Genomic DNA, 17,759 nt, shown 5'->3' with positions numbered 1-17,759 from the left:
ATTGATCCAGGGATCCCCGAATCCCAGAGAGATTGATCCAGGGATCCCCACATCCCAGAGAGATTGATCCATGTATCCTCACATCCCAGAGAGATTGATGGAGGGATTCCCCCACCCGAGAGAGATTGATCCAGGGATCCTGACATCCCAGAGAGATTGATCCAGGGATCCCGACATCGCAGAGGGATTGATCCAGGGATTCCTCCATCCCAGAGAGAGTGATCCAGGTATTCCCAAATCCCAGAGATATTGATCCAGGTATTCCCACATCCCAGAGAGATTGATCCAGGGATACCCACATCACTGAGAGATTGGTCCAGGGATCCGCACATCGCTGAGAGATTGATCCAGGGATCCCCACATCCCAGAGAGAGTGATCCAGGGATCCCGACAGCCCAGAGAGATTGATCTTGGTATCCCCACATCCCAGAGAGATGGATCCAGGGATCCCCACATCCAAGAGAGATTGATCCAGGGATTCCCCCATCACAGAGAGATTGATCCAGGGATCCTCACCTCCCCGATAGATTAATCTGAGATCCCCACTTTCCACAGATTTTGATCCAGGGATCCTCAAATCCCAGAGAGATTGATTCAGGGATCCCCACATCCCAGAGAGATTGATCCAGGGATTCCCCCATTCCAGGGACATTGATGCAGGGATCCCCAAATTACTGAGAGATTGATCCAGGGATCCACACATCCCAGAGAGATTGATCCAGGGATCCCCGAATCCCAGAGAGATTGATCCAGGGATCCCCACATCCCAGAGAGATTGATCCATGTATCCTCACATCCCAGAGAGATTGATGGAGGGATTCCCCCACCCGAGAGAGATTGATCCAGGGATCCTGACATCCCAGAGAGATTGATCCAGGGATCCCGACATCGCAGAGGGATTGATCCAGGGATTCCTCCATCCCAGAGAGAGTGATCCAGGTATTCCCAAATCCCAGAGATATTGATCCAGGTATTCCCACATCCCAGAGAGATTGATCCAGGGATACCCACATCACTGAGAGATTGGTCCAGGGATCCGCACATCGCTGAGAGATTGAACCAGGGATCCCCACATCCCAGAGAGAGTGATCCAGGGATCCCAACAGCCCAGAGAGATTGATCCAGGGATCCCCACACCCCAGAGACATTGATCCAGTGATCCCCACATCCCAGAGAGATTGATCCAGGGTTCCCCCATCCCAGAGAGATTGATCCAGGGATTCCCACATCCCAGAGAGATTGATCCAGGGATCCTCACAACCCAGAGATGCCCCACATCCCAGAGAGATTGATCCCTGGATCCCCACATCCGAGATAAATTGATCCAGGGATTCCCCCATCCCAGAGAGATTGATCCAGGGATCCCCACATCCCAGAGAGATGGATCCAGGGATCCCCACATCCCAGAGAGATTCATCCAGGGATCCCCACATCCCAGAGAGATTGATCCAGGGATTCCCACATCCCAGAGAGATTGATCCAGGGATCCTCACAACCCAGAGATGCCCCACATCCCAGAGAGATTGATCCCTGGATCCCCACATCCGAGATAAATTGATCCAGTGATTCCCCCATCCCAGAGAGATTGATCCAGGGATCCCCACATCCCAGAGAGATTGATCCAGGGATCCCGACATCCCAGAGAGATTGATCCAGTGACCCCACACCCCCAGAGAGATTGATCCAGTGATTCCCCCCATCCCAGAGATTGATCCAGGGATCCCCTCAACCCAGAGAGATTGATCCAGTGATTCCCCCCCATCCCAGAGAGATTGATCTAGGGATCCCCACATCCCAGAGAGATTGATCCAGAGATCCCCACATCCCTGAGACATTGATCCAGGGATACCCACATCCCAGAGAGAATGATCCAGGGATCCCCACAACCCAGAGAGATTGATCCAGCGATCCCCATATCCCAGAGGGATTGATCCAGAGATCCCCACATCCCTGTGACATTGATCCAGGGTTCCCCACATCCAAGAGAGATTGATCCAGGGATCCCCACATCCCAGAGAGATTGATCCAGGGATCCCCCCCATCCCAGAGAGATTGATCCAGGGATCCTCACATCCCCGATAGATTGATCCAGAGATCCCCACATCCCACAGATTTTGTTCCAGGGATCCTCAAATCCCAGAGAGATTGATTCAGGGATCCCCACATCCTGGAGAGATTGATCCAGGATCCCCACATCCCAGAGACATTGATCCAGGGATTCCCCCATCCCAGCGACATTGATCCAGGGATCCCCAAATTGCTGAGAGATTGATCCAGGGATCCACACATCCCAGAGAAATTGATCCAGGGATCCCCGAATCCCAGAGAGATTGATCCAGGGATCCCCACATCCCAGAGAGATTGATCCAGGGATCCTCGCATCCCAGAGAGATTGATCCAGGGATCCCGACATCCCAGAGAGATTGATCCAGCAACCCCACACCCCCAGAGAGATTGATCCAGTGATTCCCCCATCCCAGAGAGATTGATCCAGTGATTCCCCCCATCCCAGAGAGATTGATCCAGGAATCCCCACATCCCAGAGAGATTGATTCAGGAATCCCATCATCCCCGAGAGATTAATCCAGGGATCCCCACATCCCAGAGAGATTGATCCAGGGATCCCCACATCCCAGAGAGATTGCTCCAGGGATCCCCACATCCTAAAGAGATTGATCCAGGCTTCCCCCATTCCAGAGAGATTGATCCAGGGATCCCCACATCCCAGAGAGATTGATCCAGGGATCCCCACATCCCAGAGAGATTGATCAAGGGATCCCCAAAACCCAGAGAGATTGATCCAGCGATTCCCCCCATCACAGAGAGATTGATCCAGGGATCCTCACATCCCAGAGAGATTGATCCAGGGATCCCAACATCCCAGAGAGAGCGATCCAGGGATCCCCCCATCCCAGAGAGATTGATCCAGGGATCCCCACATCCCAGAGAGATGGATCCAGGGATCCCCACATCCCAGAGAGATTCATCCAGGGATCCCCACATCCCACAGATTCTGATCCAGGGATCCCCGAATCCCAGAGAGATTGATCCAGGGATGCCCGCATCCCAGAGCGATTGATCCAGGGATTCCCGAATCCCAGAGAGATTGATCCAGGGATGCCCGCATCCCAGAGAGATTGATCCAGTGATTCCCCCCATCCCAGAGAGATTGATCTAGGGATCCCCACATCCCAGAGAGATTGATCCAGGGATCCCGACATCCCAGAGAGATTGATCCAGTGACCCCACACCCCCAGAGAGATTGATCCAGTGATTCCCCCCATCCCAGAGAGATTGATCCAGGGATCCCCTCAACCCAGAGAGATTGATCCAGTGATTCCCCCCCATCCCAGAGAGATTGATCTAGGGATCCCCACATCCCAGAGAGATTGATCCAGAGATCCCCACATCCCTGAGACATTGATCCAGGGATACCCACATCCCAGAGAGAATGATCCAGGGATCCCCACAACCCAGAGAGATTGATCCAGCGATCCCCATATCCCAGAGGGATTGATCCAGAGATCCCCACATCCCTGTGACATTGATCCAGGGTTCCCCACATCCAAGAGAGATTGATCCAGGGATCCCCACATCCCAGAGAGATTGATCCAGGGATCCCCCCCATCCCAGAGAGATTGATCCAGGGATCCTCACATCCCCGATAGATTGATCCAGAGATCCCCACATCCCACAGATTTTGTTCCAGGGATCCTCAAATCCCAGAGAGATTGATTCAGGGATCCCCACATCCTGGAGAGATTGATCCAGGATCCCCACATCCCAGAGACATTGATCCAGGGATTCCCCCATCCCAGCGACATTGATCCAGGGATCCCCAAATTGCTGAGAGATTGATCCAGGGATCCACACATCCCAGAGAAATTGATCCAGGGATCCCCGAATCCCAGAGAGATTGATCCAGGGATCCCCACATCCCAGAGAGATTGATCCAGGGATCCTCGCATCCCAGAGAGATTGATCCAGGGATCCCGACATCCCAGAGAGATTGATCCAGCAACCCCACACCCCCAGAGAGATTGATCCAGTGATTCCCCCATCCCAGAGAGATTGATCCAGTGATTCCCCCCATCCCAGAGAGATTGATCCAGGAATCCCCACATCCCAGAGAGATTGATTCAGGAATCCCATCATCCCCGAGAGATTAATCCAGGGATCCCCACATCCCAGAGAGATTGATCCAGGGATCCCCACATCCCAGAGAGATTGCTCCAGGGATCCCCACATCCTAAAGAGATTGATCCAGGCTTCCCCCATTCCAGAGAGATTGATCCAGGGATCCCCACATCCCAGAGAGATTGATCCAGGGATCCCCACATCCCAGAGAGATTGATCAAGGGATCCCCAAAACCCAGAGAGATTGATCCAGCGATTCCCCCCATCACAGAGAGATTGATCCAGGGATCCTCACATCCCAGAGAGATTGATCCAGGGATCCCAACATCCCAGAGAGAGCGATCCAGGGATCCCCCCATCCCAGAGAGATTGATCCAGGGATTCCCCCATCCCAGAGAGATTGATCCAGGGATCCCCACATCCCAGAGAGATTGATCCAGGGATTCCCCACATCCCAGAGAGATTGATCCATGGATCCCCACATCGCTGAGAGATTGATCCAGGGATCCCCACATCGCTGAGAGATTGATTCAGGGATCCCCACATCCCAGAGAGATTGATCCAGGGATCTCCACATCCTTGAGACATTGATCCAGGGATCCCCACATCCCAGAGAGATTGAACCAGGGATCCACAAATTGCTGAGAGATTGATCCAGGGATCCACACATCCCAGAGAGAGTGATCCAGGGATCCCCACATCTCAGAGAGAGTGATCCAGGGATCCCCACATCCCAGAGAGATTGATCCAGGGACCCCCACATCCCAGAGAGATTGATCCAGGGATCCCCACATCCCAGAGAGATTGATCCAGGGATTCCCCCATCCCAGAGAGATTGATCCAGGGATTCCCACATCCCAGAGAGATTGATCCAGGGATTCCCACATCCCAGAGAGATTGATCCAGGGATCCCCACATCCCAGAGAGATTGATCCCTGGATCCCCACATCCGAGATAAATTGATCCAGGGATTCCCCCATCCCAGAGAGATTGATGCAGGGATCCCCACATCCCAGAGAGATTGATCCTGGGATCCCCACATCCCAGAGAGATTCATCCAGGGATCCCCACATCCCAGAGAGATTGATCCATGGATCCCCATAACGCAGAGAGATTGATCCAGGGATTCCCCCCATCCCAGAGAGATTGATCCAGGGATCCTCACATCCCCGATAGATTGATCCAGAGATCCCCACATCCCACAGATTCTGATCCAGGGATCCCCACATCCCAGAGAGATTGAACCAGGGATCCACAAATTGCTGAGAGATTGATCCAGGGATCCACACATCCCAGAGAGAGTGATCCAGGGATTCCCCCCATCTCAGAGAGAGTGATCCAGGGATCCCCACATCCCAGAGAGATTGATCCAGGGATCCCCACATCCCAGAGAGATTGATCCAGGGATCTCCACATCCTTGAGACATTGATCCAGGGATCCCCACATCCCAGAGAGATTGAACCAGGGATCTACAAATTGCTGAGAGATTGATCCAGGGATCCCCACATCCCAGAGAGATTGATCCAGGGATCCCCACATCCCAGAGAGATTGATCCAGGGACCCCCACATCCCAGAGAGATTGATCCAGGGATCCCCACATCCCAGAGAGATTGATCCAGGGATCCCCACACCCCAAGAGATTGATCCAGGGATCCCCACATCCCAGAGACATTGATCCAGGGATCTCCCCATCCCAGAGAGATTGATCCAGGGATCCCCACATCCCAGAGAGAGTGATCCAGGTATCCCTACATCCCAGAGAGAGTGATCCAGGGATCCTCACATCCCAGAGATATTGATCCAGGGATCGCCACATAGAGGTTATTTTCGGGATCCCACAGAGAAATTATTCAAGGGATCCCCACACCTCACAGTCGGATTGTCTAGGGATCCCCTCAGTGATACTCATTCAGGAATCCCACATCTGACAGACATATTAATCCATAGATCTCCACAGTCAGATTAGTTGAGGGATCCATATAGTGAGATTAATCCAGAAATCCCCAGAGAAATTTGTCTCGGTATCCTGATAGTGAGATTAATCCAGAGATCCACATCGTGAAATTAATCCAAGTATTCCCACAGTGAGATTAGTTGAGGAATCCAGAGATCCCCACAGTGAGATTAGTTGAGGGATCCAGAGATCCCCACAGTGAGATTAGTTGAGGGATCCAGAGATCCCCACAGTGAGATTAGTTGAGGGATCCATACAGTGGGATTAATCCAGAGGTTGCCATAGAGAGATTAGTCTAGGGATCCACATAATGAGATTATTCAAAGGATCCCCACAATGAGATTTAATCTCAGGATCCCCACAGTCCACAGTAAGATTTATCCAGTGATCCCTATATCCATCATAAGAGATTTCAACTGGGCATGCTGTGTGTTTTACTCACAGTACTGTCATGTTCCCTGTCTTACAAAATGACTGCACTTCAGATGTAATTCACTTTGGGACATCCTAGCTCTTTCCTTCTTTATTAACAAGGACTCTGAGCTAGAACACTCAACTCACACCATTTTCTTTTAAAGATCACAATCCATGAAAATGAATGAACCCTTGAGGAATAATTTAAAATATTGTGTTTTGTTTTGGAAATTTAACTTTGAAAGACAATTTAAGTGAACGTTGAACATTGGTCCTGTGACTTGCTTGCTCCAACTCAGCCACTTTATCTCTGTGCAAAATGCTCAACACATCAGATTTGTGCCCTTCCTCCCCCGTTCTTCCTCGGTTTAATTCCTGCCATTATATCCTTCAGGTTGAAGTGGCAGTGTCACGGAGTCACGTTGAAGAAGCACTTTGTTACTCCAACTGAGCGGCTGGTGTGGGATGAGGTGCATTGTTGTCTCATGACCTTCCAATATTGCACTCGTCCCGGCCTCCTGTTCTGGCTGGATTGATCCACAGAGGGGCAGTTGCTGCGATCAGATGTGGCCTGCTGGTGTACAGGGGCTTCCTTTCATTCTAAGGTTGGGAGGGCTGTAATTTGCATTGAGTTTTTCCTTAAAAGCATTGCACTCATCCCGGCCAGAGTCTGAGGGGGTTACGCATCTCAGGGCCACATCACGTTAACTGGCAGATGCTTAGTGGCTACTTGGAGCCTCCTCGCCCCCAGAGAACACCACAACTGGCCTGATCCTGTCCTCACTCCTCATCCAGTGGATCGCCAGGCACCAGGGCACGCGGAACAAGGACACACAAACCCAGGGGCGTGCGCAGACCTGGGACACTGGTTCCAGCCCGGTTTGCATGTGGCCAGCCTGTGGGTGAATGCTGTTGCTATGGTCTTGGTGAGTCTGGATGTAACAACCATGTGAAACATCTAACTACGCTGGAGTCCCACTTCATGGACTCGCATGGTCCAAATCGCTCAGTCTGATGTTCAGTAAAGCAAACAGCTAATTATGTTTGTATCGCACCTTTAACGTAATCAAACATCTTGAGGCACTTCACGGGAGAAAAATAAAATATACCGAGCCACGTCTATTGATATGAGGTCAGATGGCCAAAAGCTTGGTCAAAGAGGGAGGTTTTAAAGAGCATTTTAAAGGAGGAAAATGAGGTAGAGAGGCAGGGAGTGTAGGGTGAGAATTGCAGAACTTGGGGTCTAGGCAGCTGAAGGAATGGCCACCAATGCCAGAGCGATTACAATTGGGGATGCTCTGGAGTCCAGAAATAGATGAGCACAGCTATCTCAGAGGGTTGTGAAGCTAGAGAAGATTACAGAGGTAGGGAGAGCTTTGAAAACAATAATGAGAATTTTGAAACCAAGACACTGGGAACCAATGTAGGTGACTGACAAAGGTGATAGTTTAATGAGACTTCGTGCGAGTTAAGAGATGGGCAGCAAAGTTTTGGATGATTTCACGTTTATGGAGATTAGAAGGTCAGCGTTGCGTTGGAACTGGTGACAAAGGCACGACTGAGGGTTTCAGAGGTGAGTGGAGGGAGGTGAAAATAGGCGGTTTTAGTAATGGAATGAATGTGGTCAAAAGCTCATCTCGGGACCAAACATGACACCAAGATGACCAACATACTGGTTTCGTCTCACTCCATTCCAGGAGAGGGATGATGCTTGGAGCAGGAACTAAAAACAATGGCTTCAGTCTTCCCGGTTTTAATTGGAGGAAATGCCTGCTTGTTCAGTTCTGGATGTTGGATAAACAGTCTGATATTTAACACCAGTGGAGGTGTGGTGATGTTGAGCTAGGTGTTGCTGGCATACTTGTGAAAGCTCATGCTGTGCTTGTGGGTGATGTACCAAGAGGCAGCATGTAAGTAGGAGGGGACCAAGGATAGGTCCCTATCCTTGAACCAGGCGAGAGCACTTTCACCCAGCCGGACGTTAATGAGGAGGCTTTGGAGGAGGATGGTGTGGTCAACCATGTCAAAGGCTGCAGATAGGTCAAGCAGCATGACGAGGGAAGTTTACTTTTGTCATAGAAACATAGGATGCTATTTACGATAAGTTGTTTGTGGCTTGCAGACTGTGGCAAGAGCAGAACCCCGATTGGAGGGATTCAGACCTAGGGCTCCGGGAAAGACCAGCACAGATTTGAGAGGCAAAAACACGTTCAAGGACGTTGTGGAAGAAAAGGAAGGTCAGAGATGGGGGCCGTATTGGGGTCAAGGATTGCTTTTTTTTGAGGAGAGGGGTAATAATGACAGAGACAACCTCTGAAGAGAGAACCGTTTACAATATTGGCTAACATGGGGGCCAGGGTAGAAAGTTAGGTGGTCGGCAGTTAAGTAGGAACAGGGTCAAGGGAATCACGGGAGCAGGAGATGGGTCTCATGGACAAGATGAGCTTGAAGAGGGCGCGAGGGGAGATAGGGGAGAAGCTGGAGAAAGATGAAGTTTGAGCTAAGGCAGTGGGAACTTGCCGGGGAGCTAGTGGAAGGGAGGGATGCTGCAGAGACAGCTGATCGGATGCTCTTGATCTTAGTGGCAAAGTCCAGGAGGTCCTCACAATGAATGTTGGAGATGTGGGTAGAGGGGATGGGGAGAGGAGTTTAAGAAGATGATCTGCAATAGTGAAAAGAAGCCAGGGTTTATCTTTGCTTTCCAGGGTGATCCTAGAATAATGAACAATTATTGCTAGCACTGTTACTACAGTTTGGGAGCAGTTTGATAACGTGAATGTAAGTAACTGATGCCCAGACATTTCCTTTCAACACCTGAATTACACAGGCACTCAATGTTCACCTTCTCCTCCAAGGCTGACTGAGGTACGTTCCACATGTGCAGAGCAGTGAGGCAGCAGGAAGGGGAGAACCATGAGTCCTGGGCAACCCTCAACACTCCCCCCGCTTGGAATATCAAAACCAGAAACCAAAGTGAAGCTGGTAGACAAGCGCTGCTCACCCTGGAGGGGCTGAGACTGCGTATACGGCTGGTCCCAAAGGGGGGCAGTGAGGAGGAATCCCTGTGTACTGGAATCCCTGAAGCGAGAGAGGGTTAGAGAAGTAAACGTTTGTTATTGGAATGGAAACCATGCAAGATCTGTCAGGTGTAAAGTCAAACCGACCCTTTGCAGTAACTACCTGTAATCACCAACCCCTTGGAGTCACCTAGGGCCAATGTTTATTCTGACATTCACACTCCCAGTCAGGCTTATTTCCTTTTCTATTTTTTTTTAATGTTTTTGGCATTTTAAAAAATTACTTCTTGTTGCCATTGGGTCAAATTCACTGTTTGTGGAAACGACTGACAAGCGTCCCTGAAGCCACCAGGCATAAGAACCTCTTTGATCTTCATAGGCCAAGTTGCAGCAGCTTCCGAAATGGCTCAAAGTCATCAGGAATTGTGTCTGTGGGACAAGCAGGGAAGAGAGATCAAATGAGTGGAAGAGTCAGGCACATTTCCCCTCCACGCCCAATCGCACATTTCAGTCACCACTACTTGGAATGAATATTTTGTGAGCATTTGGTCTACTGGCCGTAGCTGTACTCACCATTACACCTGTAACGCAGGTTGGACCAAATAATGTTCTCTTGGGAGAAGCAGAAGACACCGAGACGCCCCCCACGCATCGTTGTGTCGATTGTTACCCCCGAATCAGCCACCAGATTAGGTCCTTCGTACAATTTAACTCTGAAAGGGAACAAAGAAACAGCTTTTCAGTTGACAGAAATATTTCTCTCTGCCCTCGGTTTTTAGGACCCCCTTGAAATGGTGCAGCTGTAAACTTCCTGTCTGCACACAAGCTGGTGTAACCAGCCTGGAAATCCACAGCAGGTCAGTCAGTCTGTAAGGTGGGTTATGGCCATTTGGCTGTGTAACCTTTGAACCTGACTCCCCTCCTCTCGGACAGACAGATATCCTGACACCCTTGCTGTAAAGAAAATGGAGGGTTCTGGGTCCAAAGACTTATTAGATTTAAAGGTCTGATCAGAGGACAAGCAGAATAGTCAGATATTGATCCCAGTGGTCGTGTGTAGCTTCACTGAAAGTAACCAGCCAGTTACAGCAGGAAAACTTAGGTAACATATAAGAAATAGACCATATAAGGAGTAGACCATTCAGCCCCTCAAGCCTGCTCCATCATTCAGTAAGATCATGGCTGATCTGTTTGTGTTTCGAATTCCACATTCCCATCTACCCCCGATAACCTCTGATTCCCTTGCCTAACAAGAATCTATCTCCCTCTGCTTTAAAAATATTCAATAACCCCACCTCCACCACTTTCTGAGGCAGAGAGTTCCAAAGCCACACAACCCTCTGAGAGAAAAAAATTTCTCCACATCTCTGTCCTAAAAGGGCGACCCCTAATTTTAAAACAGTGATCCCCAGTTCTGGACTCACCCACAAGAGGAAACATCCTTTCCATGTCCACCTTGTCAAGGCCGTTCAGGATCTTATATACTTCAATCAAGTCACCCCTCACTCTTCTAAACTCCAGTGGGAACAAGCTCAGTCTGTCCAACCTGTCCTCATCAGACAACCCACTCATTCCAGGTATCAATCTAGTAAACCTCCTCTGAACCGTCTCCAATGTATTTACATCCTTTCTTAAATAAGGAGACTAAAACTGCTCACAGTATTGGAGATTTCACCACTGCTCTGTATAACTGAAGCATAACATCCTTACTTTTATAAAAACAAAAAAACTGCAGATGCTGGAAATCCAAAACAAAAACAGAATTACCTGGAAAAACTCAGCAGGTCTGGCAGCATCGGCGGAGAAGAAAAGAGTTGACGTTTCGAGTCCTCATGACCCTTCGACAGAACTTGAGTTCTGTCGAAGGGTCATGAGGACTCGAAACGTCAACTCTTTTCTTCTCCACCGATGCTGCCAAACCTGCCGAGTTTTTCCAGGTAATCCTTACTTTTATGTTCAATTCCTCTCCTAATAAAGGATAGCATTCCATTAGCCTTCCTACTTACTTGCTGTACTTGCATACTAACTTTTTGTGACTCATGCACTAGGACACCCAGATCCCTCTGCACCTCAGAATTCTGCAGCCGGTTTCCATTTAATTAATACTTTACTTTTTTATTCTTCCTGCCAAAGTGAATAACTTCACATTTTCCCACATTATACTCCATCTGCCAGATCTTTGCTCATTCACACAACTTATCAATATCCTTCTACAACTCATGTCCTCTTCACAACATACTTTCCGACCTATCCTTGTGTCATCTGCAGATTTAGCTCCCATGTCTTCATTCCCCTCACCTAAGTCATTGATGTAAATTGTAGAAAGTTGAGGACCCAACACAGACCCCTGTGGGACTCTACGTGTCACATCCTGCCAATCAGAAAGAGACCCATTTATGCATACTGTTTGCTTTCTGCCAGCCAGCCAATCTTCTATCCATGCTAATATGTCACTCCCTACACCATGAGCTTGTATTTTCTGTAATAACCTTTGATGTGGCACCTTATCACATTTAGAATGGGAGCTTTTTCGGGGTTGTGAAAAGGCTAGTGGGGGAGGGTGATCAAGATCAAAGATCACAACAAAGATATTAAGCCCTTAGGATACAAACACTCAACATTTCATGCTTGGAAATATTTTTAGCAGATATCTTTCGCAGTGAGTGGTTAGGATCTGGAAGTGTGGTGGAGGCAGATTGAATCATGGCTTTCAAAAGTGAATTGGATAAGCACCTGAAGAGAGAAAAAGTGCAAGGCTACAGGGACAGGGCAGGGTAGTGGCACTAGCTGGGGTGCAGAGAGCCGGCACAGACACAATGGGCTGAATAGCTTCCTTCATTCTATAATTCTATACTTTGGGGAATCTCATTCCAGAGCCATATACACTAACCAAGGGAGAGAGAGACCCATCCACAGTCAGAGCCAAAGATTTCACAGTCGACATTAGAAGCTCATCTCTGCACTGTACATATCTCTCTGTCTCTAACCACCAGTGTGTCTCTTTGACTCAGCACTGTGCGTCTCTTGGTCTCTAACTTTACAGCGTGTCTCTTTGACTCTGCACTGTCTCTCTCTGGGTCTCCAACTGCACTATGTGTGTGTCTCTGACTCTGCTGTATGTATTTCTTCGTCTCTACCTTTGCATGGGTTGTTTGTGTGTGTGCACCTTTTGGTCTGTAAGTAAGTGTTTCTCGCTCTCTCTCTCTCTCTCTCTCTTTCTAGTGTCTTCTCGCTATCTCCCTGTCTTTCATTGCATGTTACAGCAAAATGATTTTTTTTCCCAGTCTGCTTTCAGGCTCTGAGCCCATGGAAGGGCAGAGTGAACCTAACAAAGAAAGGACTGAAATAGCTTAAAGCTAGAGTCATGGTGGTCTGACAATGGGGAACTCAGATTCTAAACAGTAACTTCAGCCTGTCAGTCCTTGTCTCCAGGATTTACATTACAATAGAAAAGGGGCCCAAACTGACCTGCCAGGATCCTGTTGCTATGGAAAAGTAACTGTTACTAGAAGGGAAGGGATGTCTTTTGAGCCTGGAGAACGTGTTTAGCATTCACCAGCATAACAGAACACACAACCCCAATCAGCAAACACATGGGCCGCCTCTGTTTATTCAGAATGATTCTGAGGCACAAGACCTTCAACAAACATCACCAAACCTTCAAAATCCCAAACATCCAGGATTTCCACAGATTCTGTAATACAAATCGGCCTCAGACTCGCCAGCACAAAGGCTGATCAACTCTTACCAAGTGGAGTAAGGGCCACTTTCGATGGGGAGGGGGGTGGTGGCCATAACTCCCCCTGGTGGCTGACGGCCACACTGCACATGCTCACCACAAGAGACAGAGACAAGACTCCCAGGCTCAGCCTCACTTCTGGAAAGAAGGGACAAAAAGTAGGGTCACCAGACATCCCAGTTTTACCAGGATGGTCAGGGTTTTTCACTAAGCATCGCAGTGCCCCCATCGTCTGCTCCAGATCCCTCCTCTTTAACTCACCCCTTACATTCCATTTACTGTTGGCAGCCCAGAAAAAACCTGGGCTAGGATTTCACAGCCCCCCCTCCCTGTCTGGGGGGAACATTACAGCCCCCCCTCCCTGTCTGGGGGGAACATTACAGCCCCCCCTCCCTGTCTGGGGGATATTACAGCCCCCCCTCCCTGTCTGGGGGGATATTACAGCCCCCCCTCCCTGTCTGGGGGGAACATTACAGCCCCCCCTCCCTGTCTGGGGGGATATTACAGCCCCCCCTCCCTGTCTGGGGGGACATTACAGCCCCCCCTCCCTGTCTGGGGGGATATTACAGCCCCTCCCCCACCGCCTGGGGGATATTATAACCCCCCCTCACCGTCTGGGGGATATTACAGCACCCCCTCCCTGACTGGGGGGACATTACAGCCCCCCCTCCCTGTCTGGGGGGATATTACAGCCCCCCCTCCCTGTCTGGGGGGATATTACAGCCCCCCCTCCCTGTCTGGGGGGATATTACAGCCCCCCCTCCCTGTCTGGGGGGATATTACAGCCCCCCCTCCCTGTCTGGGGGGATATTACAGCCCCCCCTCCCTGTCTGGGGGGATATTACAGCCCCCCCTCCCTGCCTGGGGGATATTATAACCCACCCTCCCTGACTGGGGGGATATTACAGCCCCCCCTCCCTGTCTGTGGGATATTACAGCCCCCGCTCCCTGTCTGGGGGGAACATTACAGCCCCCCCTCTCTGTCTGGGGGGAACATTACAGCCCCCGCTCCCTGTCTGGGGGGAACATTACAGCCCCCCCTCCCTGTCTGGGGGATATTACAGCCCCCGCTCCCTGTCTGGGGGAATATTATAACCCCCCCTCACCGTCTGGGGGGACATTACAGCCCCCCTTCCCTGTCTGGGGGGACATTACAGCCCCCCTTCCCTGTCTGGGGGGATATTACAGCCCCCCCTCCCTGTCTGGGGGGATATTACAGCCCCCCCTCCCTGTCTGGGGGGATATTACAGCCCCCCCTCCCTGTCTGGGGGGATATTACAGCCCCCCCTCCCTGTCTGGGGGGATATTACAGCCCCCCCTCCCTGTCTGGGGGGATATTACAGCCCCCCCTCCCTGTCTGGGGGGATATTACAGCCCCCCCTCCCTGCCTGGGGGATATTATAGCCCCCCCTCCCTGCCTGGGGGATATTACAGCCCCCGCTCCCTGTCTGGGGGGAACATTACAGCCACCCTCCCTGTCTGGGGGGATATTACAGCCCCCTCTCCCTGTCTGGGGGGACATTACAGCCCCCCCTCCCTGTCTGGGGGATATTACAGCCCCTCCCCCACAGCCTGGGGGATATTACAGCCCCCCCTCCCTGCCTGGGGGATATTATAACCCCCCCTCACTGACTGGGGGGACATTACAACCCCCCCTCCCTGACTGGGGGGACATTACAACCCCCCCTCCCTGTCTGGGGGGATATTACAGCCCCCCCTCCCTGTCTGGGGGGATATTACAGCACCCCCTCCCTGTCTGGGGGGATATTACAGCCCCCCCCTCCCTGACTGGGGGGACATTACAGCCCCCCCTCCCTGTCTGGGGGGATATTACAGCCCCTCCCCCACCGCCTGGGGGATATTATGACCCCCCCTCACCGTCTGGGGGACATTACAGCCCCCCCTCCCTGACTGGGGGATATTACAGCCCCCCTCCCTGCCTGGGGGGATATTACAGCACCGCCCCACCGCCTGGGGGGATATTACAGCCCCCCCTCCCTGCTTGGGGGGATATTACAGCCCCCCCTCCCTGCTTGGGGGGATATTACAGCAACCCCCACTGCCTGGGGGGATATTACAGCACCCCCCACTGCCTGGGGGGATATTACAGCACTCCACCCCCACCACCTGGAGGGATATTACAGCCCCCCACCCCTGCCTGGGGGATATTACAGCACCCCCCCAACCGCCTGGGGGGATATTACAACAACCCCCCCCCCCAAACCTGGAGGGATATTACAGCCCCCCACCCCTGCCTGGGGGATATTACAGCACCCCCCCAACCGCCTGGGGGATATTACAGCAGCACCCCCCCGCCCACATGGGGGGACATTACAGCCCATTCCCCCGCCCCCCCCCACACCTGGCTGGGGGGATATTACAGCCGCCCCCAACCAACCCCCTGGGGGGATATTACAGCCTGTTCCCCCCCCCCCCTGCCTGGGGGGATATTACAGCCCACTCTTTGCCTGGGGGTATATTACAGCCTATTCCCTGCCTGGGGGGATATTACAGTCCCCTCCCTGCCTGGGGGGGATATTACAGCCCACTCTTTGCCTGGGGGTATATTACAGCCCATTCCCTGCCTGGGGGGATATTACAGTCCCCCCCACCGCCTGGGGAGATATTACAGCCCATCCCCACCCCCCCACACCCCTGCCTAGGGGGATATTACAGCCTATTCCCTGCCTGGGGGGATATTACAGTCCCCTCCCTGCCTGGGGGGGATATTACAGCCCACTCTTTGCCTGGGGGTATATTACAGCCCATTCCCTGCCTGGGGGGATATTACAGTCCCCCCCACCGCCTGGGGATATATTACAGCCCATCCCCACCCCCCCACACCCCTGCCTAGGGGGATATTACAGCCTATTCCCTGCCTGGGGGGATATTACAGTCCCCTCCCTGCCTGGGGGGGATATTACAGCCCACTCTTTGCCTGGGGGTATATTACAGCCCATTCCCTGCCTGGGGGGGATATTACAGCCCACTCTTTGCCTGGGGGTATATTACAGTCCCTTCCCTGCCTGGGGGGATATTACAGTCCCCTCCCTGCCTGGGGGGATATTACAGTCCCCTCCCTGCCTGGGGGGGATATTACAGTCCCCTCCCTGCCTGGGGGGATATTACAGTCCACTCCCTGCCTGGGGGGATATTACAGTCCCCTCCCTGCCTGGGGGGATATTACAGTCCCCTCCCTGCCTGGGGGGATATTACAGTCCCCTCCCTGCCTGGGGGGATATTACAGTCCCCTCCCTGCCTGGGGGGGATATTACAGTCCCCTCCCTGCCTGGGGGGATATTACAGTCCCCTCCCTGCTTGGGGGGATATTACAGTCCCCTCCCTGCTTGGGGGGGATATTACAGTCCCCTCCCTGCCTGGGGGGATATTACAGTCCCCTCCCTGCCTGGGGGGATATTACAGTCCCCTCCCTGCCTGGGGGGATATTACAGTCCCCTCCCTGCCTGGGGGGATATTACAGTCCCCTCCCTGCCTGGGCGGGATATTACAGTCCCCTCCCTGCCTGGGGGGATATTACAGCTGTAAAATCCCTGGCAATGGGAATTAGAGAGAGAGATGAGGAACAGGGAGTATGTCCTGGGAGCATTCCCTTTGCCTTTCAGGAGCACATTACATTTCCCTTGTCTTTGTCCATGTCAAGCTGACAAAGCCGGAGACGTGAAGGGGGCAGCGCTTTACACCCCGGCTGGAAAAGCGGAGAAGTAATTGAAACTCAGGCCGGTTGCTGGGGGAGAGTGACCTCTGTTATCACTGGTGAGTGACGGGGCGGACACAGCCCAGCGCTGGGGTCAGGGGTGGGGGTGGGGGTGGGGTGGACACAGCCCAGCGCTGGGGTCAGGGGTCAGGGGTGGGGTGGACACAGCCCAGCGCTGGGGTCAGGGGTCAGGGGTGGGGGTGGGGTGGACACAGCCCGGCGCTGGGGTCAGGTGTGGGGGTGGCCACTGCCCAATCCAACCTCAACCAATTACGGAGCACAGCTGAGGCTGTGACCACCCCACCCCCACCCCCTCCCCGTCACTTGCTGTTCCCTTTAATCCGCTTTGTGTCCCTCCTCACTGAAGCAGCAGCTGCTGCTTTGTACACATTGTCGGGACTCATCGTCGCTCTTTCTGTCCGAGGCCCACATGCTTTAGACTTCCCAGCTCCATGTTTCTGGACGTGTTGAGCTGTTTTCTCAATAACCATGCCGCTCTGCAAACTTCTCCACAATCACATCCTACTATTGGGCTTGGGGCTTCACTCCAAAAGCAACCTTGCCCTGCAAACGAGAGTGTGGTGAAGGTGTGTCTGGCTGTCTCTCGCGTGCTGAGGGAAAGAGTCCTTGTGTGGCTGGTGTTTAGGGGCCATGAAGCTGTCACTCTGTCCCTTCAGCTGTTGCACTAACCCTGTGCCTTCCCAGGTCACCCAGACCCTCACCAAAAACAAACCAAATATATTGAGCCTTTTATTAAAAACAAGTCTGCAGATAATAAGGA

General features: G+C 52.0%; 1 protein-coding gene across 1 annotated transcript in view; it reads right to left on the bottom strand.

Moving 5' to 3' along the window:
• Positions 1-9,765: 9,765 nt before the first annotated feature.
• The window catches only part of LOC121272860 (thrombospondin-3-like), a 33,277-nt gene continuing 25,283 nt past the window's right edge, over positions 9,766-17,759 (bottom strand). Inside the window, exons 10-11 of the mRNA XM_041179694.1 lie at positions 10,098-10,237; positions 9,766-9,953 (exon numbers count right to left, since the gene is read on the bottom strand). Coding sequence (XP_041035628.1) covers positions 9,898-9,953; positions 10,098-10,237 — 196 coding nt within the window. The 3' untranslated portion in view covers positions 9,766-9,897. The remainder of the gene's footprint in view (positions 9,954-10,097; positions 10,238-17,759) is intronic.

The sequence above is a fragment of the Carcharodon carcharias genome, chromosome 36 (assembly GCF_017639515.1).
Source record: "Carcharodon carcharias isolate sCarCar2 chromosome 36, sCarCar2.pri, whole genome shotgun sequence".
NCBI lineage: Eukaryota > Metazoa > Chordata > Chondrichthyes > Lamniformes > Lamnidae > Carcharodon > Carcharodon carcharias.
The sequence above is the reverse complement of the archived record's forward strand: the minus strand, read 5'-3'. Positions and strand labels throughout refer to the sequence as shown.